Raw genomic sequence first — 24,226 nt, forward strand, 5'->3', positions numbered from 1 at the left:
GCACCGCCACTCCGGTGCCTTTAGGTAACTAAAGGCACCGGGGTTGCGGTGCCACCGGCTTGGGCCCGTAATCGCTGCTCGCAGCTATATTTATTATTATTTTTCTGCTACCTTTTGGACACTTTTGGAGGCCTTAACATGCTCAAAAACTCCTGAAACTTTGCACACATGTCAGAACCCGCGGCCATCAGGGCCGGGCTGAAGATGGTACCCGGGCGTGGCAGGGGGGCTCGACAGCGCCCCCTGGAACGGGGTCCGAAAACATGGTCCATAAATCAAACACGCTTGCATGTAATAATATGAAACTCGGTACACATGTAGATCTCCTCGTTTCATATATACTTCACACTCTTACTTTTTACCCCAGCCCAACAGGAAGTCGGCTATTTAGGGTTGTTGGTAAAACACACGCAATGGAATGTGAAATACTCCTCCTAGAGAATTCAAACAAACGGCACGAAACTCGGTCAGCATGAAGTCAAGACATTGAGGATGAAAGTTTGCGAGGGGATTTTTGATATCTCGAACGGTTTGGCCGTGGCGAGGAAACGAATTTATGGCGAGAAACAACAAACAAGAAGTGCGTTATAACTTCTGCATACATTAACTGATCTTGATGAAACTTCAGCAGTGTGATCGCTGTAAGAGGCCGATCACATGGATGTGACTATTGTGAGTCAAAGTTATAGCGCCACCAACTGGCAGCAGGAAGTGTGTCACTTTCTAAATGCTTTTGACAAAAGTGGGGGGGTTAGTTTTATCTACAGTAACAAAACTCGATATGTATATTGTACTCTTCGAGCCGGACAACTTTCTAATTTACCGTAATTAGCTACGACCAACAGGAAGTCAGATATTTTGGTTTGAATGTGGATTTCAGATTCTGAGTTTTTAGCTACTCCTCCTAAGTAGTTTATTTTATTCATGCCAAACTTTTTCAACATGATGAAAATACATTGAAGATGCTAAATTGTGAACAGATATTGAATATCTCAAACGGTTTTGCTATGGTTGAGGGATTCAAGTAATGTCAAAAAAAGAATCAGGGCATGTCTCATATCTTTCTAAAATGTAATTATACACCATTTATTTTTATATAAAATTATACAAATATTAGAACTAAACCCATTTTATTCCTTTTTTTCAATTTAAGAATTATTTTTAAGTTTAAAAACAGCCAGAATGGTTGTTTAGTCAAAAATAATAATAATCCAAATCATATATAGTGCTATACTGCCCTCTTGTGTTCAAAATCAGGTAGGCCTATTGAATTTATAAATATTTATATATTAGGGATGTTACTATGGGAATATTTTCCCACCGGTTAATCAACGTGTGATTGTGTAAACCAATTGTGTAAACCTCCCGCTGGGGGGTTTAAAAACACTAACTTGAAAGCGAAAGTATAATATGGACGTCCGCACAGACATTGAAATGGTGGCGCTCGAATGAATTCCTATGGAAGTAGAAATTAACTAAACGTTCGCTCTGTTCTGCTCGCTCGTCGCCATGGACGCGCACCATTATGAATGCCAGTGCAGCCGCATACTTTTTAGTGTCACTAAAATTAGTGCAATTTCGGGGGCCGATTGCTTGAATTGTGAGTTCAATAGTCTATTATTTTTCACGGAAAACACAACAATAAAAGAGTACAATGACAGATTCGCTTAAATAGGCGTTTTTACATAAAATAGCCTATTCCATCATCATCTTTTCAGTCAGCTCTTCACTCTCGTGATTAATGAAATTTGACTCCTGTTGCTGATATTTGCTGCAACTTTCGTTCAGCTCACAATTTAGTAAGCAAACACGTTTCAAATGTGTTTTTATTTTATTTTTGTGTATGTGTGTGTATATGTATGTATATATATAAATATAGCTTATGTTTCAAATATGAGTTAATTAACAATCGTTGGAAAGAATGATACTTTTAAACATAACACTAAACCGTCATTAGGTGTCGCCAGGCGACCGTCTTAATGAGCGAGTCATTGATTCATTCGTTTGAACGACATATGCTGCGGCCCAATTCGCATACTATCCGTCCTAAATAGTATTCGAAAATAGAATTAGTACGTCCCAAATCGTAGTATGTTGAAATGAGTGTCCCAATGAGACCCGGATGGTCTACTATATCCGGTCAGAATCCGAAGTGCAGATCGATGCGCACTCTAACGGCTGATATTGCCCACAACCCATCGCGCGTTGGACGAGGGTTCGGTTAGAACTACAAACACGAATGAAAAGTGTTCAAAAACTACAGACATGGAGGACGCGCGAGTCCGACGGTTATGTAGAGAGGTTTAGATAAAGGGGTTTGAGTGATTAATTATCAGTATCTAACCTGACGAAAAAGTATTTATTCAATGTTGTCCACATTATATTGCATCTGCAGCAGCATTGTGAACTTTTGCAAAGATACGTTTAGCCATTAACTTTTAAATGCATTATTATATTCAAATTCCAAACACATGAGGAGAGTCTCCGCATGAAAGACCCATGACTGGCAGATGAACGTGCGACAACAATTATCTCCGAAATGGTAAGAAGTTATATTAGATTGAATGGAGGATTTTAACTGTGACGAGATGATTGACAGGGCAGTTTACGGTGATATGATTCACGCGACAGATCTGTCCGTTAAAGATGACGAAGTAGTATGTCCCAAAGCTTGCCTACTCTTTTGCTACACACTCAAAAGTATGTATTTTTTCTTCACAAAAAGAGTACATACTTTTAGGGCGTAGTATAAGTAGGCGAATTGGGACGCAGCATGAGTCATTCATGAATGAGATAGATGTTTATGGATTGATTGGTCATTGAATCTTTGAGTCAACCGATTCGTTCAAAATGCTGAATCATTCAGTAATGAGAACGCGTTGCTGTGAGATGCGCGATGGTTCTGCTGTGATCTTTGTTTAACTATTTTCGCTGCTGAAACAGAAAAAAAGTCAATATTGCATGTAAAATGTAAGTGATTTGACTTGTGTGTGTGTGTGTGTGATTGTGTGTGTGATTGTGTCTGTTACAGTGATAAGAGTTTAACCCTTGTTAAACTTTAGGCCTTGTCTTTTTGGATATATATCTTTTTATATTAAAAAATAGTCATACAACCCATATATTTTAAATGTATTGTTTGCTTTAAATTACATTAAGATTGTATGTTTGGTAATTGAACCTGAATGAATTTTAAATGAATGTGCTATATTTCAGATCATATATTTGTTTTCCTTAAAATTTGAACTAACACTAACTTTATTCTCATCTGAATGATAGATTATTTATTTCTGTATAAAATAAAAACACATTTGATTTTTCTTTTTTAATCAATGTAGAATGTGTAACTGAAAAAATAAACAGATTAGGGCTCTGTTTGATGACAAGAAATGAAAACCAATGCGATATGATGAATGTCCAAAAGATGGCTCCCACAGACTGTTTTTAAATAGGATTGTTTGATATTTTTTGCTTTTAAACTGTGTGTGTGTGTGTGTGTGTAAGAGATTTTGGTTGGGTGACAGTTGTAGTTTACAGTTTGACAAGAGTTTATAGCTTGACAAAAGCACAATGTTGTGTTTTATTGCAAGTGTACACAAATATAAGTAAACACTTTGCAGTTTGAATAATGTCCTGTATGAACAAAAGGACGGAGTATGTTTTTATGTCTACATTGTTCAATTACGCCACACACACACACACACACACAAACACACACACACACACACACACACACACACACACACACACACACACACACACACACACACACACACACACACACACACACACACACACACACACAAACACTATTTTTCTAATCAGATCAGGCAAGTAATATTCTGTCTTGTCTCTTAAAAAAACAATATATATATATTTATGTATATATATATATATATATATATATATATATATATATATATATATGTGTGTGTGTGTGTGTGTGTGTGTTTGTGTGTGTATATATATAAATATAGCTGCGAGCAGCGATGAAAGGGCCAAAGCCGGCGGCACCGCCACCCCGGTTATAGCGCCACCAACTGGCAGCAGGAAGTCTGTCACTTTCAAAAAGCTTTGAAATCACCTGATTGCTTCAAACTTCACTACTATGATGTAAACACACGGCAGATGTAGACCTGGATGTAGACCTGACCTTTCAGAAGGTTGCTCTCGCATACTTTGTGGTTGATATGTGCCCTCAATGCACACTTTTGCAGAGCCCACACTGATACAAGCTCTACAGCACACTTCTTTTCGACAGTCAAAGCAGGGTTACGTTTTTGCACGTCGTGCACAATAACCCTAAAGGCACCAGGGTGGCGGTGCCACCGGCTTTATATATATATATATATATATATATATATATAAATATAGCTGCGAGCAGCGATGAAGGGCCAAAGCCGGTGGTACCGCCACCCCGGTGCCTTTAGGTAACTAAAGGCACCGGGGTTGCGGTGCCACCGGCTTGGGCCCGTAATCGCTGCTCGCAGCTATATTTATTATTATTATTATTATTATTATTATTATTATTATTTTTCTGCTACCTTTTGGACACTTTTGGAGGCCTTAACATGCTCAAAAACTCCTGAAACTTTGCACACATGTCAGAACCCGCGGCCATCAGGGCCGGGCTGAAGATGGTACCCGGGCGTGGCAGGGGGGCTCGACAGCGCCCCCTGGAACGGGGTCCGAAAACATGGTCCATAAATCAAACACGCTTGCATGTACTAATATGAAACTCGGTACACATGTAGATCTCCTCGTTTCATATATACTTCACACTCTTACTTTTTACCCCAGCCCAACAGGAAGTCGGCTATTTAGGGTTGTTGGTAAAACACACGCAATGGAATGTGAAATACTCCTCCTAGAGAATTCAAACAAACGGCACGAAACTCGGTCAGCATGAAGTCAAGACATTGAGGATGAAAGTTTGCGAGGGGATTTTTGATATCTCGAACGGTTTGGCCGTGGCGAGGAAACGAATTTATGGCGAGAAACAACAAACAAGAAGTGCGTTATAACTTCTGCATACATTAACTGATCTTGATGAAACTTCAACAGTATGTTCGCTGTAAGAGGCCGATCACATGGATGTGACTATTGTGAGTCAAAGTTATAGCGCCACCAACTGGCAGCAGGAAGTGTGTCACTTTCTAAATGCTTTTGACAAAAGTGGGGGGGTTAGTTTTATCTACAGTAACAAAACTCGATATGTATATTGTACTCTTCGAGCCGGACAACTTTCTAATTTACCGTAATTAGCTACGACCAACAGGAAGTCAGATATTTTGGTTTGAATGTGGATTTCAGATTCTGAGTTTTTAGCTACTCCTCCTAAGTAGTTTATTTTATTCATGCCAAACTTTTTCAACATGATGAAAATACATTGAAGATGCTAAATTGTGAACAGATATTGAATATCTCAAACGGTTTTGCTATGGTTGAGGGATTCAAGTAATGTCAAAAAAAGAATCAGGGCATGTCTCATATCTTTCTAAAATGTAATTATACACCATTTATTTTTATATAAAATTATACAAATATTAGAACTAAACCCATTTTATTCCTTTTTTTCAATTTAAGAATTATTTTTAAGTTTAAAAACAGCCAGAATGGTTGTTTAGTCAAAAATGATAATAATCCAAATCATATATAGTGCTATACTGCCCTCTTGTGTTCAAAATCAGGTAGGCCTATTGAATTTATAAATATTTATATATTAGGGATGTTACTATGGGAATATTTTCCCACCGGTTAATCAACGTGTGATTGTGTAAACCAATTGTGTAAACCTCCCGCTGAGGGGTTTAAAAACACTAACTTGAAAGCGAAAGTATAATATGGACGTCCGCACAGACATTGAAATGGTGGCGCTCGAATGAATTCCTATGGAAGTAGAAATTAACTAAACGTTCGCTCTGTTCTGCTCGCTCGTCGCCATGGACGCGCACCATTATGAATGCCAGTGCAGCCGCATACTTTTTAGTGTCACTAAAATTAGTGCAATTTCGGGGGCCGATTGCTTGAATTGTGAGTTCAATAGTCTATTATTTTTCACGGAAAACACAACAATAAAAGAATACAATGACAGATTCGCTTAAATAGGCGTTTTTACATAAAATAGCCTATTCCATCATCATCTTTTCAGTCAGCTCTTCACTCTCGTGATTAATGAAATTTGACTCCTGTTGCTGATATTTGCTGCAACTTTCGTTCAGCTCACAATTTAGTAAGCAAACACGTTTCAAATGTGTTTTTATTTTATTTTTGTGTATGTGTGTGTATATGTATGTATATATATAAATATAGCTTATGTTTCAAATATGAGTTAATTAACAATCGTTGGAAAGAATGATACTTTTAAACATAACACTAAACCGTCATTAGGTGTCGCCAGGCGACCGTCTTAATGAGCGAGTCATTGATTCATTCGTTTGAACGACTGAGTCATTCATGAATGAGATAGATGTTTATGGATTGATTGGTCATTGAATCTTTGAGTCAACCGATTCGTTCAAAATGCTGAATCATTCAGTAATGAGAACGCGTTGCTGTGAGATGCGCGATGGTTCTGCTGTGATCTTTGTTTAACTATTTTCGCTGCTGAAACAGAAAAAAAGTCAATATTGCATGTAAAATGTAAGTGATTTGACTTGTGTGTGTGTGTGTGTGATTGTGTGTGTGATTGTGTCTGTTACAGTGATAAGAGTTTAACCCTTGTTAAACTTTAGGCCTTGTCTTTTTGGATATATATCTTTTTATATTAAAAAATAGTCATACAACCCATATATTTTAAATGTATTGTTTGCTTTAAATTACATTAAGATTGTATGTTTGGTAATTGAACCTGAATGAATTTTAAATGAATGTGCTATATTTCAGATCATATATTTGTTTTCCTTAAAATTTGAACTAACACTAACTTTATTCTCATCTGAATGATAGATTATTTATTTCTGTATAAAATAAAAACACATTTGATTTTTCTTTTTTAATCAATGTAGAATGTGTAACTGAAAAAATAAACAGATTAGGGCTCTGTTTGATGACAAGAAATGAAAACCAATGCGATATGATGAATGTCCAAAAGATGGCTCCCACAGACTGTTTTTAAATAGGATTGTTTGATATTTTTTGCTTTTAAACTGTGTGTGTGTGTGTGTGTGTAAGAGATTTTGGTTGGGTGACAGTTGTAGTTTACAGTTTGACAAGAGTTTATAGCTTGACAAAAGCACAATGTTGTGTTTTATTGCAAGTGTACACAAATATAAGTAAACACTTTGCAGTTTGAATAATGTCCTGTATGAACAAAAGGACGGAGTATGTTTTTATGTCTACATTGTTCAATTACGCCACACACACACACACACACACAAACACACACACACACACACACACACACACACACACACACACAAACACTATTTTTCTAATCAGATCAGGCAAGTAATATTCTGTCTTGTCTCTTAAAAAAACAATATATATATATTTATGTATATATATATATATATATTTATGTATATATATATATATATATATATATATATATATATATATATATATATATATATATATATATATATATATATGTGTGTGTGTGTGTGTGTGTGTTTGTGTGTGTATATATATAAATATAGCTGCGAGCAGCGATGAAAGGGCCAAAGCCGGCGGCACCGCCACCCCGGTTATAGCGCCACCAACTGGCAGCAGGAAGTCTGTCACTTTCAAAAAGCTTTGAAATCACCTGATTGCTTCAAACTTCACTACTATGATGTAAACACACGGCAGATGTAGACCTGGATGTAGACCTGACCTTTCAGAAGGTTGCTCTCGCATACTTTGTGGTTGATATGTGCCCTCAATGCACACTTTTGCAGAGCCCACACTGATACAAGCTCTACAGCACACTTCTTTTCGACAGTCAAAGCAGGGTTACGTTTTTGCACGTCGTGCACAATAACCCTAAAGGCACCAGGGTGGCGGTGCCACCGGCTTTATATATATATATATATATATATATATATATATATAAATATAGCTGCGAGCAGCGATGAAGGGCCAAAGCCGGTGGTACCGCCACCCCGGTGCCTTTAGGTAACTAAAGGCACCGGGGTTGCGGTGCCACCGGCTTGGGCCCGTAATCGCTGCTCGCAGCTATATTTTTTTTTTTTTTTTTTTTACATATATTCCCATGTACACTCGCCGGCCACTTTATTAGGTACACCTGTTCAACTTTTCTTGAACACAAATATCTAATCAGCCAATCTCATTGCAGCAACTCAATGCATTTAGGCATGTAGACATGGTCAAGACGATCTGCTGAAGTTTGAATTAAGCATCAGAATGAGGAAGAGATGTGATAAAAGTTACTTTGAACGTGGCATGGTTGTTGGTGCCAAATGAGCTTGTATGAGTATTTCAGAAACTGCTGGTCTATTGGGATTTTCATGCACAACCATCTCTAGGGTTGATGCCGGATGTCAAAGGAGAATGGCAGGATAGTTCGAGCTGATAGAAAGGCAACAGTAACTCAAACAGGGGCGTAGCCAGTATTGGGCCAGGGCGGCACTGGCCCACCCACATTACTCACTGGCCCGCCCAGGCAAGTTTGATAAAAAATACATTTTTAGTTTATTTTTATTCAAATGTATTTAAGAAAATATATTAATACCTGATTTATTGTTGACTGCTGTGTGTGTTTAATTCGTTTTCCGAATAAAAATGGAACTGTCGAAGCAAGTTGTAGACTCTCTCCGGAACGTTATTGGTTGCTATGGTTGCTGGGGGTTCCGACAGGAAAACTCACAGCGGCGTCGGGGCCACAATAATGGCTAAACAACTTTCTTTAATGTGCTATTTGAAAAAAGCAAGAGTTGAGGAAGAAGAGAAGACACACCACTGCCTTCATCTACCGAGTCCACACAGCCCAGTTCTTCGAAGATCAGACTCATTAACCCACAAGAAGGCTAGTCAGGTGCTGGTGGCGGCTGCTTCTTGCTCCCTCTCTCCCGATCAGCCTGACGCGGGTTTACCCGCCGATCTAGCTGCGATATTATTATTTTAGCTTACTTTATTTTCGGGTGAACTGTCTTTGCACTGCTGAATAAAATAGACAGGTTATTGTCTACACTGGTTTGTCCAGCCTTTATTAAGCTCTGTTGGTTGAACATGATGATTTGCCGGAAAAAAGGTGTAACTGTTTTTGCAGTTTGTCTATTAATTTTTCTACTCTCTAAGGTTAATTATTACTGAAGTCATTTTTTTCTATGAAAAACTATAGGCCCACTCACATTTTCACTGGCCCACCCAAAATACAATTTCTGCCTACGCCACTGAACTCAAATAACCACTTGTTACATCCAAGGTCTGCAGCATCTCTGAATGCACAACACGTCAAACCTTACAGCAGCAGAAGACACACACCGGTGCCACTCCTGTCAGCTGAGAACAGGAAACTGAGGCTACAATTCACACGGGCACACCAAAATGAGACAATAGAAGATTGAAAAAACATTGTCTGGTTTGATGATTCTAGATTTCTGCTGCGACATTCAGATGGTAGGGTCCGAATTTGACGTAAGCAACATGAAAGCATGGCTCCATCCTACCTAATGGTTGAGGCTGCTGGTGGTGTAATGGTGTGGAGGATATATTATTGGCACACTTTGAGCCCCTTAATACCAATTGAGCATCGTTTAAATGCCACCGCCAATGCCAATGCCACCGAATTGTTACTGACCATGTCAATCCCTTTATGACCACAGTGGACCATCTTCTGATTGTTACTTTCAACAGGATAATGCACCATGTCACAAAGCTCAAATCCTCTCAACCTGATTTCTTGCACATGACAGTGAATTCACAATACTTAAATGACCTCCACAGTCCCCAGATCTAAATCCACTAGAGCAGCGTATATATCCAATAGGATGTGCTGGAACGGCAGATTTGCATCATGGATGTGCAGCTGACAAATCTGCAGCAACTGTGTGATGCTATCATGACAATATGGACCAAATCACTGATTCCAGCACCTTGTTGAATCAATGCCACAAAGAATTAAGGCAGTTCTGAGGGCAAAAGAGGGTCCTCATAAAGTAGCCAGTGAGTGTACGATTACTCACACTAATTCACAGTAGAAACTAATGTTTCACAGTAGGTCTGCTACTAATAATGACAACTAATTCTGTCTTGAAGCAACTTCATGAAGGGCTGACTTTATGACAATATAGGTTAACTTTAAATATGTGTCCCTTACCATCCATAATGTAGTGTTCTTAATCCATGGTAAGAGAACAGGCTTTAAGTTCTCCAGACTTTGGGAGGGCAGACCCTCAAAAGTGAACATTAATTCATTAAGCAGTGGGTTGAGAGAGTCCTCTGTGCAAGACTGGACAAGGTGAACAATTTATAAATTGTTACATACATACACATATGAAACTCTAGATAGCACAGGCTGCTATGAGATTTATGTATGCCTATTCATGCAGCAGCAAATTTTACAATCTCACAGCAGCATGTCTATGTATCTATATCCAGTAGCAAATCCATAGTTGCTGCAACAGCAGCAGCGTAGCAGTTTTAGTCCGCCATGACCAAATACATTAAAATGGTCATATTCATAAATCCATTAACATGCTAAAACTATTCAAAGTTGTATGTATATTATAGAATTAGAAATGGCTTGTTTGCTGCTACAAAAGAATTAATACATGACTTACCTCTATAAGGAAAGGATGGTCTTTGCATACCTCCTCTAGTGTAACATTTACAACATTACTGAGGACACGATTTTTGGGTAAGAAGTATGCTCGGTGGTTATGTCGCTTGGCATCCAGCTTGAACCTATAGCTAATATTTGCAGCCAAATCTGGAAATGGCATTGAATAACATTTTATGATATTTGTATTCAAATTATTTATTGAAAATAACAAAGTCTGCGATAACATTTGGGGGAACCTGTTAAAGCTTGTTTGTATCCACTCATTTTGAAGCACACTGTCAAGGTGTTTTCCAGTGGCCTGGTGCAGTTTGCTTCAACTGTTGAAATTTTGGATGGGCTGTAGGTTACTTTCACATCCACAGACACTATTGGTCTGGACCTGGATGTTGTAGGAAAATACACATTTGCGAAACATAACGAATTAATGGATCAGAGTGGACCATGAGCTCTGTATGTTACTGTTTGTGAATTTATTGGATGTCTACTATTATTAATCAGTTCATTCTATTAGATTGGAATGTGTGTGTAAATACACTCTTAAAAATAAAGGTTCTTTATTAGCATCGATGGTTCCATGTAGAAACATCCATGGAACCTTCCCAATACACAAAAGGTTCTTTATAGAGGAAAATGGTTCTTTGGATATTTAAAATGTTATTCACACTAAGAAAAATATATGGACTGTTAACTGAAAGGTTCTTTAGGGAAGGTTTTTTTATGGCATCGCTGAGAAACCCCACTTTTGGAACCATTATTTTTGAGAGTGTATACTGAAGTTACAGGAAGTACTGTACCTAAGAAGCAAAACTGCTCCTTTTGATCCAACAGCAATGTCTGGTAGACTGTCTCCACTGTGATCTAGGGAGGACTGACTAAGAGCAAGTCCAAAAAAATGTAAACCTGAGCGCACAGCTGATCCAGTAATTCTCTAACATAACACAAAGAATAAGAGAAAGGGGAACTGTTTTAGGTCAAGCCAAATGTCATAAAGAAGTGATATATAAGTGGCAGTCCACAAAAGGTTACAAGGTGAGGTACTAAAATTGGCAGACCTGTGAATATTTGGGATTTATTTGATCTATTCCGCCATTGAAGATGTAGATGCTGCCCTGTCCATCCTCTTCTAAAGGAGCTCCAATCAGCACATCCATGAAACCATCACCATTCAGATCTGCTGGACTGGCCAGAGAAGAGCCAAACCGACCCCTCTGACCTGCCATGCCCACCAGCACCACAGAAAAAGTGAAGTATGGCTGCAAAAAAAACAGAAAAAGCACAAAACTTTTAAAAGACTAAATAAAGTCTAAAGGAATCTGGAATTTAGAAAATGGAATTGATATTTTAACCTACCTGCCGAGAATAAAAGTACACAAAAACTCTGCCTTCAGAATGGTAGTCTATATACGTTGGTGCAGATATTAATAGAAGATCTGTTTTTGCGTCAGAGTTCAGATCAACCACACAGACCTCAGCCCCAAAGTATGAACCAATCTGAGACTGTGAAAGAATAAAAAAGGAAAGGTCTCTTCAGAATCAAATCCTATGCCCAATATGCTATAAGAACACCTGATAATAGTACAACAAAATGCAACGGCCAATACATTGCAAAAAAGACAAAACTAAGTTAAGATTCAAGTACCTTGCACTTTTTATCAAACAAATTAAACAAATATGATTCACATGTACCTTGGGTGACTCCACCAGCAGGTTTGTTTTGTTAACTCCAATTATTGAAATGCTCACTTGTCCTTTATGCCTGTATCTTGGTGCTCCCAGAATCACAAACTTTTTTTTAGACCGTGTTGCTACTGTCATTGAATAACCTTTAAAAAACATAAGATAATCAAATCTTTAAAGAAATTAGTGCACTCAAAAAAATATAATAGCCATCATTTACTCACCATCAGACAACCACTGGTCACAACATGTTTTCATTATATGGAAAAAGCAACTCAGATATTCATTAGAATATTCTTGTTTGTATTGATATAGGCTTGGAAGCGAGTACATTGTTTTGGGCATCATTGTTACAGTATCCTTTTATTTAGATTGTAGATGACCTCAATAAATGTATGGCCAATTTTATGCATTTTTATCTGTTTGAGCAAGGTCTTACCCAAGTAACTATCTTGCTCACTTCCCACATGGAAGTCTGATGATTGGTCATTTTGATACTGTTCTTGATATCCGCCCTTCCCTTGGAAAGCTCCCACAGAACTCATGATCAGGCTTACCTAAATAAAGAGGTTTGTATTTGTATTTGTATTTTTTTCCCTCTACACCACTTTTCTATTTTGGTATTGTCTATTATTAACTAATAAGAAATGTTTCTTGAGCACTAAATCAGATTTCTGAAGCATCATGTGACACTGAAGACTGGAGTAATGATGCTGAAAATTCAATAATTTGTATTTTAAAGTATATTAAAATATAAAACAATTATTTTAGATTGTAATAATATTTAAAAATATTATTGTTTTACTATATTTTGATCAAATAAGTGCCACCTTGGTGAGCAGAAGAGATTTCTTTCAAAAATATTTTAAAAATCTTAATTATTTTAAAGTATTGTTGACCCATCCAACATTATTATTTGCAATCTATGTGTATATGTAAAATAATCTTCACTATTCAATCTCAGGAGAGTGATACATAGTATCCATTGCATTGTTGGCTGCCTAAATTATTGCTTAAATAAAAAATGGTTTTCAAAACAAAGCCTTGAAGTATTTAGTTACATTCGATGTAAACACTGCACTAAATCCATCTTGTGCAAACTCCATTTCAGCAGAATCACCAGTGGACTGGACTCCTGAAAGAAAATACATTATTACATTTAAATGGAAGAAGAAGAAGAAGAAGAAGAAGAAGAAGAAGAAGAAGAAGAAGAAGAAGAAGAAGAAGAAGAAGAAGAAGAAGAAGAAGAAGAAGAAGAAGAAGAAGAAGAAGAAGAAGAAGAAGAAGAAGAAGAAGAAGAAGAAGAAGAAGAAGAAGAAGAAGAAGAAGAAGAAGAAGAAGAAGAAGAAGAAGAAGAAGAAGTGATATCACATTTCACTCTGTTATAATGAATTTCAGCTTGGCTGTAATTTGGTCATGGCAAATACAAGCATAGCAAGTTTGTTCAGCACTATTGTAACACTACTTTTCCAATTAAATTTCCTTATTCCTCTCATCTACAATTTTCTCAAATGTTTTGCTCTTATCAGTAAACACACCTTCGATTGCAATGTTCTCTTCCAGTTGTTCACGGATACTGTCCAATGCGTCGAAGTCAGTCACGTTAAACACATGTTCAGCAACAGGAGCAGATGCAATAATTTCTAACTGTTGCTTTGTGCGTGGATCATCAAAAGCTTCACCGATCTTTGATCATTGAAAAGACAAGACAGGCATTTTTGGGCCATTTAAACATTTCATCTTATTATATCTTGTTTGATGCAAAGATAAAGGTTAAAAAAAATTAAAAATCATCTGAAGATTAAACTTTCTTGACTGATTAGTTCACCCAAAAACAACATCTTTGTCATCATTTACTCTGACATTGTGATTGCTGTAATGGTCACTGTTTATGAATGGGGACTAGAGTTTAAAGCTTATAATATAATAAAATTAACCAAGTTTTGGTAATGCTTTACAATAAAATTGTAACGTGTATATTCTGTTTTGGTTTGGTTCTTTTCTGTTCCGTGCTTGTGTATGTTGACCTAGTTACTTTGGGTGTGCCAGTTATAGGCAAATTAATTTCAACTTATTAATTTAATTGTATCCAGCTGCATACTGGTAGTGGTTGAGGAGAGATTCCCTGATATAATTGTAAGCGCTTTGGGTGTACAGTAGTACATATGAAAGAGCCATATAAATGCCTCATTCATTCATTCATTCAATTGATTGGTTTGGTATGTCTATTAAAGTAAGCTCTGTGTTTACTTCAGTTCTTTGTCAGTTCTCATTTCGTTATGCTTGGTTGTTCTTTTCATGTTTTCTAGTGCCCTGAGTTCTTAGTTTTAATAAAAGTTAAGATCCTTTACCCCTCATTTACTGCAACCCAACTATGACAGAAGAACTGACCTCAAAATGGATACAGCAGCAAAAAGAATCATCCTCCTCTCGCAGGGGAGCCAGTCCCTAGAGTGGCATACACTGGCAATTCTGGACGTTTGCCATCACGTCCCATGATTACGACTGCCACAGTGTGCTTTTCCGGACAAGCCTCAATGTGGAGATGAGAGCGTGCTTGCCCGGAAACTATCCTCTAGGGACTTTCAAGGACTATGTGGATTGGATACTCCTCCCCAACAGTTCCCCATTCACAATCTGAGACAGTGAGGAGGAAAACAGTGTGCTAGCCACTGCCACCACCCCAGCGATGGACAAGCTTGAGCCTACCACAGACGTGGAGTCCAAGCCTGCCGCGATACCAGTACCAGAGCGGATGCCTGAGCGAGAAATCGCCCTGGAGCCTGAGCCCGAAGAAACATCTGACCAGGTGTGTGAGCCGGCCACATCGTCAGTCCCTGAAGGTATTTTGGTGGAGGGGATGGAGTGGAGCCCTACCTTCTCTACTGCGGCAGAGGAAGAGTTGCTAATTGACTTTGCAAATGAGTGTGCAACACCTGTCCCCCCATGCACTGAGCCTGTGTTGTCACCCAGCACCATGTTATTGATGTCAGTGTTCTCACCCTACCTCCCACTCCCACCACCTCTGAATGTTTCGGGTCTGCCTTATAAGAATTGTATGCCTGTTCTGTGTTAGTCAAGAAGGGTCGTTCAGAAGATACCTTCCTGTTCTGTGTCAGCCAAGAGTGTCATTCACGAGAGATTTGTCTGTTCTGTGTCTTCCTAAAGAGTTAATTGTGAAATTCCTGTCTGCACTTCCCAGTCTTCCAGTCCTGCCTGCATTGTCTACTCTGCACTGCCCTTCAGCTTTAACATGTGTTAAACAGTTCAGCCCTGGAGTGTCGACCACAGCTCTGCCCAGAACCTCCGGGCCTGTCACTCCACCTCAGCCTGTTGAGCAATCGGTGCCACCTTGGCTTCTCGCCTTTCTCGGCTACACCCGGGACCTTTGTCCCTGCAACTCCAGTGGGGTTCTTCTCCCCTCTGTCTCTGCCTTGGTCAGTTGTCGCTCTACCATCGCCATGGACTTCCGGGCCTTCGGCTGCACCTCATCCCTCCACCCTTATGGCTCTTGCGGGCTCTTCCTTCCCTCCAGCTCCACCTTGGTCCTAGGTCGCTCCGCTTTTGCCTCAGTCCTCCAAAGCCCTGGCTCTGCTCCGGTTGCTCATCGCTGCGGCTCCGCCCTGCCCTCAAGGACCTTCGATGTAGCCGGTCCCGTCAACTCTTCAGCTTTGCCCCGGGTCTCCACTACCATCGGATCCATCTCAGTCGCTCGTCACCCTGAGTACGCCTCTCAAGCTTTCTCCATGACTCCTCCCTACAACTCCTGCATCCTGGCCCTTCTGCTGGGCATTCCACCCTGTCTCCTCCCACATTCGTCTCCACCCTGGCCCTGCCTGTCCCATATCCCTGCACTCCGTCCCCCACCTAAGACCCCACCCTCCCTCAGTTGGACAATTTTTACGGTGCAGGGATGTGCCTTCCAGGGGGGGGGAGTAATGTAACTTGTATAGTCCGTGTGAACGTGTAAAGTTCACCTGTTATTCATTTCATTGATTGGTTTGCTCTGTCTATTTAAGCTCTGTGTTTCCTTCAGTTCTTTGTCACTTCTCGTTGCGTTATGTTTGGTTGTTCTGTTCATGTTTTCTAGTGCCCTAAGTTCTTGGTCAACATTTACTAATATACATTTACAAACTTAAAGGTTGTCTGTTAATATTATTTAATGGAACTGAGCTATAATGAACTAACATGTAATAATGTAACAAATGTATTGCTCATTGTTATAATGTTAGGTGAACCGTTAATGTTAAGTATAACTGGACCTTCTTGTAATACACAAGTATTTTGTACTGGATCAAAAGATTTATTGAAAAGACATAACTTAAAAGAGTGGTTTGTTGACAAAATGGATACTCTCTTTGGGGGACTATTTTAATTATACTTTTTGTGTGCTGTTGCATCCTTTTTTGATGCATGGATCTTACCCCAACAGCAAATCGGATGATATTCTTCTTTTTTGCCTTTTCAACAGCACCTCTGAGATGAGGTTCATCATTTGATCTACCATCAGTGATAACAATTAAGATTTTAATTGATGATTGCCTCACCCCTCCTTCAGCTATGAAGAGCTCATCCCTGTACATTGAAAATAAGAAAAGCATTTGAAGATGACAAATCAGGATTGCTATTATAAGTTACATATGCATATACACAAAGTTGTAAATAAAACAGATTGCTACAGTGTGTAAATACTGTAAGTAAATCCTATTTCAGTCTTTCTACTTTAAAATTTCACATTTAATTAAATGTATTACTTGCTGTTTTGTGTTATTAATTGTAAAATTTACTAGCAATTTCTAGTTGAAAATTGTTTCTACACCAAATGGGTTTTTTCTTTTTCAGTGTACAGCAGAGGTACAGTTGTTTATGCACTTTACTGTATTTCTTATATTTGAACACAGAAAATAAAACAGTTGTAATCGAAATTAAGTCATTAAAAGTTGCATTTTTGTAGAAATTTGCGGACACCACTTGAAACATTTGTCGTGTTGAGCTATTTCAATTACTTTTGTTTGATTTGTTCATTGCAAACAGCTGAAAGTCTGTAAATTTTTAAAACTTTAAATGTTAGATTTGAAAATGAATGTTGCACTAATACATTTTGAAGAGGATCTTTGAGATACTAGAATGTTGATAACATTAGGGGTGTCGTACATAAGTTTATTTATAGCCTTTGCAGTGTAGGTCCATCCTCTTTGCTGTTTTATCTCTCCTATTCTTGTCCTCCATGAATGAATGTCTTTAACTGTTTCAAACTTGGAGTGAATTTCATTATCAGTGGAGAACTGTGCAACAGCAAACTAAAAGACAAGAAAACATTCACACATGAAAATCTGTGCATGTCAGTCCTGTTCCTGTCTAAACTGGTGGTGGGCTGCAATGTGAACCACACTTTATGAGTCAGGTAAAAATGATCCTTCTGGAATCCTCAAAACATCATACCTGAGAATTGCACTTGGAAAAACTCTGGATTATGGTTATAACAAAAGTTTTCATTCTAATGAAATCTGGGTCTTCTACACTCTCAGAGCCGTCCATTAGAAAAGCAATATCGATTTCTAGAGGGCAGCCTGTGAATGAGGAGTTTAGCATATGATTAGATTAACAAAAATGCAAAAGCACAGGGATTTATGTACTTCTTCATTTGACTTACTTCTCAAAGCACGTGGTATAGGTGCACTCACTACATTGTTTCCACTGATATTAAAGCACATACCATTGAGGGTAGTAATTATTTTGCAGTCCTTAGGAATGGTTGGACCACAAACCTGAGGGGGAGTGAGAGTTTTTCATTTTATCGATAAGCACATAAAACACAAGTATAGAAGAGCAATATATAAAATGAATATAAACATAAACTAAAGGGGCTAAATGTAAGAATTTTCATTTAATAATTACTTTTTTATTGCTAATGTGTAACGTGCTTGTAACGAAACACCTCTCAGGCAGCTATTTCAGTCATGCGAGTATATCTTGGAAGAGGGAAACATCAAATTCTCCAAAGCTGTTCACCAAGCTTACGATTAAATTTCATATTTAAAATCACCAATGAAATCTTACAACAACTGTCTCAATAAATGTTGTTCATTATGTTCAAATAGTGTTAAGAAGCCTATTTTTCAGGCTAGACCAGCCAATGCGCATGTGCGGTCCTAAGCATGTGACTCATAACAATGACTTTTTCTATAGCAAACAGAGCTTCTAACGGCAGCTGCAGTAACAAAATGACTTTAGCAATCTGCAATCGGGTCTTTTATTTATATTGCGTGTTGCACTTTCTCCTAATCGTTAGTAATATGAGTGCACCATCTTTGTATATCTAAAAACTGTGCTTCAGTTCAGCTTATCGCTAATAACAAGGGTTTTGGAATTCTACAGATAGCCCCAAGTATTTAAATCATATTAATTGTAATATTCTGCCTAACATTAGCCTAAAGAATCTGTATAGTGTGTGTTGTTGTTTTTTCATGTCAGGATGAGCATATAACTTACCACTGAATTAGAAGATTGTGTATCCTTAGTCATAAAAAGCCCAAGAGACATGTTAACAGCTTCAGAAGGCACTTTCATTGCATAGATAAAATCGGTTAGATTGTACATGTCAGATCAGACTTATTATGTAAAATGTGTGATGTGAAAAGTTAAATACCATTAATTGTCACCGGCAGGCAAGTTTCCTGTGAAATTGCACAACTATAAACTTGTCCTCTTGCATCGCTGCTGTATTGTACTAAAGGATCACTCACAAGCAAACTATGGAAAAGTAAAGAAAAACATGTGTTAGGTTTCAAATTTATTTCATGTTTAAATTGCATTGGGTTGATTTAAATCAGTTTAACAATCAAACCTCCCTCCCAAGCTATATATAATCTGTGTTTCTCTCACCTAGATGGATCTCTCTGTATGACTCTGTAGCCAAAGCCAACATCATTATTTCTTGTGAAGTATTTCCAGGTCACAGGGTCGATGTTGAACATCAGCACTGACTGAAATGCTAAATGATGCAGACCAACACATACATAAATATATGTTCATTTTTAGGGTCAGTCAGCTTAGATTGCGAATGTTTTGAAACACAAAAACAAATGATAATTTAGAAAACATCTTATTTGGTCTCCTTGTCTTGTTTTTCAGTAATATCTAAACATTTTTAAACCAAAAAAAATGAATTGTCTGAGAAAAGGGCAGAAGCTGCAGAGGAGAGACGCTAGCAGTATTTCAGTAGAGCTTTCTGGAACTTTCTGCAAAGCTTGTGGAGGGGAAACAACCCCCTACCCAACCTATACTATATTGTTTTCCCTATGTGTGTGTTCCAAATCAATAGGATGTCAGTAAAATACACATTCAGATTTTAGTTTTTCAAAGAAAGTGTTTTTGTTCTCATATCTTTTTAGATAACTGATATCAATCTGACAGATCTGTTAAATAGTTGTGCATTTCAAACACCCCAAACCAAAGTTCACAAAAAGAAACATTTACTGTGGGTTTTATGGATTTTTAATTAGTTTTATTCACTAATGAATGGCGTACTACAATGGATGGTCTAGATGGATGGATTTCTGGATGGTTGGTGAATGGCCACCCTGTTCCCACCTGACTGTGCTCTAAATCATTCACAAATCTTTTGACAATTCGATAATCTCTATTCAGTTTTCACAAAATATTAATTATTTTCATGCATTTTGAAATCAATTGCACTATGCTTTTTATTTCCAGAAAGATCTTTCTTCCTCCCCATATTGCATGAGAACTGTGACTTGCTTAATAATGCAGAACAACCTCTTCAAATATAGGTTCCCTTTAAAATGGGAACTTGAGCTGCGGCTGATGCAGTGTCTCGTTGCCCTTCTCACAGAACAGGTTACTGTAGATTTGTAACCTAAAATGTTTCCCATTTACTTAAAAATATATGGAAAACCATTTAACAGATCTGTCTAAAATTGATGCCAATTATCTAAAAAGGTATGAGAAATAAAACAAACAAGCAAACACTTTCATTGAAAAACTAAAATCTGAATGTTTATTTTACTAAAATCCTATTGATATGTCACTTGCATCATATTTGGAACACATTTGTTTTGTTTTATTTCTCATATCTTTTTAGGTATATGTTATTTCAGAGCTTTTCACACTTTTTGATGCCAAGGATTTCGATCCCCAAATATAATCCTTTTCATGTACAAACACTTGTTTGGTTTGATCTTTGGGGCTGTGAATATTTTAATTGATTAATCTCACTATTTAAATTATTCATTATAATAAATCATTTTAGGTGCAAGTAATTATCCTGTCCTAGTGGTTTTATAAAGACAACATGTTGTTTGATTAACTGACATTGGAAACAAACAGAAAAAGACTGTTTGACTTCTCAGATGACAGAATGAAAGAGAGAGGCGAAGAGGAAGACTGGTTACTCAGATAAGGAAGTTGCCAAACCGATGCTGTGAAATAATAGTTTCTAGTCACTGTGACTTCATTTTTACTGAGCATTAAGTTTTAATATGCTATTTTCAGATACTTAATCATGACTTTCCGACTGTGAATACAACAAGCATGTGTATTGATAAGCATTTGGCTGCTCTAAAATCACTATACAGTGCTGCCATCTTGGAATGATCAACAAAGGAGAGAGTTTGAATGAAAGTCAATGGAGAAGATGCATCAGCGCACTGAACAAAATGATTGTCAGGGTGCTAATCTTTAACATATGTGGCAAGCGGGGCAGGGCCGATAGCTGAGGGAACGGAGCAAGTCCGATGACACTAGTGTTAATGAGTGTCACCTGCGAGCCACTGGGGTCTCGAGTCCCACGGAGGAGCTCCGGAAGGATAAAACGAGGAGTGATGACAGTGGAAAACGAGAGAGGACCAGGCCTGGACTTCATGTTGGTGCTTTATTTTACTTTATGTGGCAGTCATCCGAGAAGTGCTGCCGCTTTACTTTCGTTTTGTTGTTTACTTTATAATTAAAGTTATGTATAATTAAAGTTCGCTGTTCTCCGCCTCTTTCTTCCCTCATCAACAAACCTTGTTACATTGGTGCTGAAACACGGGAGGGACACGCTCGTGCTATACCGGCCTTGCTCTGTTCCCACCAGCTCTCAGCATCGCCTGCTTTCCACATCATGTTTGCAATGACATATTCATTTTCTAGAGAATTTCATTTGGGATTACTACAGAAAAATACTAACGGTAGAACTCATCAGAAATAATCAGACTAACTAACTCGATAACTAATAATTGCTACTATGATTTAATTTAAAATGAATGCATTGAATAAACAAATATATCACTGGATTTAAGTTTACAACAAAACTGAATCTTGCAAAAGTCTCTTTTGGCAAGAGACCAATGAAGCTCCATGTAGATCTGCAGATCTACATGTAGATCTAGTTATTACCCAGTAATTTTAATTACTATATTAAGTACATAGTATGTACATGGGTAGCAGGACTGTAAAAGGAAGCGTTACCCACTACTTTTGCAGCTATAGTCTTCATTGTCGGAGCCAATGCCTTCTGGTCACTGTTTTCAGTCTGAAGCCCTTCAAAAGGGGCAGGAAGAACTACATAAAAACATGATCACTATAGGATTATCAGAGACACCTAAGGATCCACACAGTCATAAAACATGTACAGAAGTAGCTGGCACTTTTGTGTCCCCGTTTATGGGGGGTTTTCTTTGTCATATAAAGGGACTAAATTGGGCCGCCTGTGACCAACTTATGTTTGCAAGCCCACATCTTCATGATTAATAAAGCGCTCATTCACCCTGCTCTACGCAGTCTTTCACCTCATTTCTAACATAAACAACCAAGACAATCAAAAACAGCTGAATGTATAAACACAAAATCATTCGAATTTTAACGACACATTATACTTTTGATTATAAATATTTCCAAAACAGATGCTACTCTATACTGTGCCGTTTTTATGACAATTTGAAAAACCTTGATCATCAAAACGGGAATACTGTTTCACTGTTTGATCTTACCACAAAACAGGTACAAACAGATGCAGAAATCCCAGTCCATGGTCATATCAGGGTCACGAGACAGGAGTGGTATGAAAGGTGCCAACTGCCTGATACATGAAAAGCAAACATAGAACAAGAATATTTATTGAGAAAGATGAAAAAGGCAGTGCATATGACTAAGGAGGGACAACAAATATCGCAGAGGATGTGGACTTAACGTATCAGAACAACTAAGCAAAAATGATGTCCTGAAAGATAAAATCAAAGATTGCAATGAACCAGGAAATTACCTTATATGTCAAACTATGACTCTTTCTTGACCCAAGAAATTATAAAAAAAAATGTGTGCTCATCTCACGCAGAAGAAGTACAGTCAAAATTCTGCATCTGTAACTGCATGAGAGGATAATACTGTATATGAGTCTGTACATTTCCCACTGACATGTTGGAATACACTTTGATTTTTAGGCCTTGCAGGGCTTAGATCAAGCCAGGATTAGGCCTTAGTTCAGTTCGCTTTTTTAAACGTGCCTTAGAAAAAAACATTACTGGTGTTCATCTTGAAAACAAACGATGGCACTGACATGTTTTAAGATATGGCAGTGCAAGTTCAGCTCAAACATGTATTTCAGTCTGGGACTGTCTGTGAAACCTGGGGTTAATGTTTTATTGTACATCACAACTGACATTATGTTTTCATCTCACTACTGGGAAATAACCAGATGGATTAATAAAGACTTACATTATACACTAGTCATAATAACAATGTTGTTTTGATATGAGAGAAGCAAGATACATTCACACACTCCTTAGAGTCTGATCAAATTCTTAAATTGGGTGTTGCTTAAAAACATTTATCAAACTCTGTAAATGTTTGAATGTGCATAAAAGGAACATTAATGGCATGTGGATGAGTTAAGTTTTTCTCTCTCATAATTAATAACAGCTACAAGGCCACTTCCTCTATCTGTGTATTTTCATTTCTAGTTCCTTACATCGTTTACCCACATTTTTGGATTGTCTTTTAGATGTGTAAAAAGTGTCCTGACATAAATATTTCTTTCCCATTACATCAGAATTTATTCATTTATTAAATATGATCTCGGCTTTCATTTATCTTAACATGAACACAATCAAACAATCTCAATCTGCCATGTCACTCTTTAATGTTTCTCAGTGAAGCCTTTTGTCCTATCTCATTAATAATGCATTTGTGCTGAAGGCATACAAATTGTAAGTGTTGTGTTAGACATAAAAACATTGCATTGTCTTTGAGGATGTGTTAAAAGACCACAGCAAAGTGGAAACTAACACAAATTGCCCTATGTACTTAGTCAGGCCATCTGCAAAGATGAGAGAAAAAGAAAATACATCTCTTTGATCAGTGGAAAGTTTCATGATGAAAAAATGAATGTCACTGACACTCACATAGCAAGAGTTTATTGATCGTTGTAGCTTAAAAGATATTACCGTTGAAGAGATGCACTGTTTTTTTTTTTGTCATACCGTGGATGTGTAAATATATATATTAGATGAGGTGTTGCAATTTTTAACCTTGCAAACACAGCAGCAGTGAATTTCTCTTTCACACTCAAGTCTTCCTGTCTAATGGCCTAGCTGACTTTTTTCTTTCTTTCTTTTTTCTGCCCACTGCGTCAAACACTGAATCGTTCACATTTTTATCTCATACACGCATACACTCGCAGCTTGGAAATCTTAAACATATATGAATACATGCAACCCCCGCACATGCTCTTATAGGCTTACGGAAATTCCAAAAACCTTATAATGGTAATCACTTTATACAACTTTGCCAAAAAAAATCTAGAGAAAAGTATTGTATACAATGAAA

At 37.7% G+C, this 24,226-nt stretch overlaps 1 protein-coding gene across 1 annotated transcript in view; it reads right to left on the reverse strand.

Moving 5' to 3' along the window:
- Nucleotides 1-22,477, reverse strand: part of LOC130080441 (integrin alpha-X-like) — a 41,417-nt gene extending 18,940 nt beyond the window's left edge. Inside the window, exons 1-19 of the mRNA XM_056245787.1 lie at nt 22,393-22,477; nt 19,286-19,394; nt 19,050-19,153; nt 18,893-18,963; nt 18,054-18,168; nt 17,843-17,970; nt 17,555-17,700; nt 16,825-16,975; nt 13,939-14,086; nt 13,462-13,535; nt 12,754-12,957; nt 12,621-12,637; nt 12,410-12,572; nt 12,074-12,220; nt 11,776-11,976; nt 11,518-11,651; nt 10,960-11,102; nt 10,722-10,870; nt 10,259-10,390 (exon numbers count right to left, since the gene is read on the reverse strand). Coding sequence (XP_056101762.1) covers nt 10,259-10,390; nt 10,722-10,870; nt 10,960-11,102; nt 11,518-11,651; nt 11,776-11,976; nt 12,074-12,220; nt 12,410-12,572; nt 12,621-12,637; nt 12,754-12,957; nt 13,462-13,535; nt 13,939-14,086; nt 16,825-16,975; nt 17,555-17,700; nt 17,843-17,970; nt 18,054-18,168; nt 18,893-18,963; nt 19,050-19,153; nt 19,286-19,394; nt 22,393-22,438 — 2,382 coding nt within the window. The 5' untranslated portion in view covers nt 22,439-22,477. The remainder of the gene's footprint in view (nt 1-10,258; nt 10,391-10,721; nt 10,871-10,959; nt 11,103-11,517; nt 11,652-11,775; nt 11,977-12,073; nt 12,221-12,409; nt 12,573-12,620; nt 12,638-12,753; nt 12,958-13,461; nt 13,536-13,938; nt 14,087-16,824; nt 16,976-17,554; nt 17,701-17,842; nt 17,971-18,053; nt 18,169-18,892; nt 18,964-19,049; nt 19,154-19,285; nt 19,395-22,392) is intronic.
- Nucleotides 22,478-24,226: the final 1,749 nt, after the last annotated feature.

Source organism: Rhinichthys klamathensis, unplaced genomic scaffold (assembly GCF_029890125.1).
Source record: "Rhinichthys klamathensis goyatoka isolate OS25496 unplaced genomic scaffold, OSU_Roscu_1.1 h1tg000035l_1, whole genome shotgun sequence".
In the NCBI taxonomy this organism is placed as follows: Eukaryota; Metazoa; Chordata; class Actinopteri; order Cypriniformes; family Leuciscidae; genus Rhinichthys; species Rhinichthys klamathensis.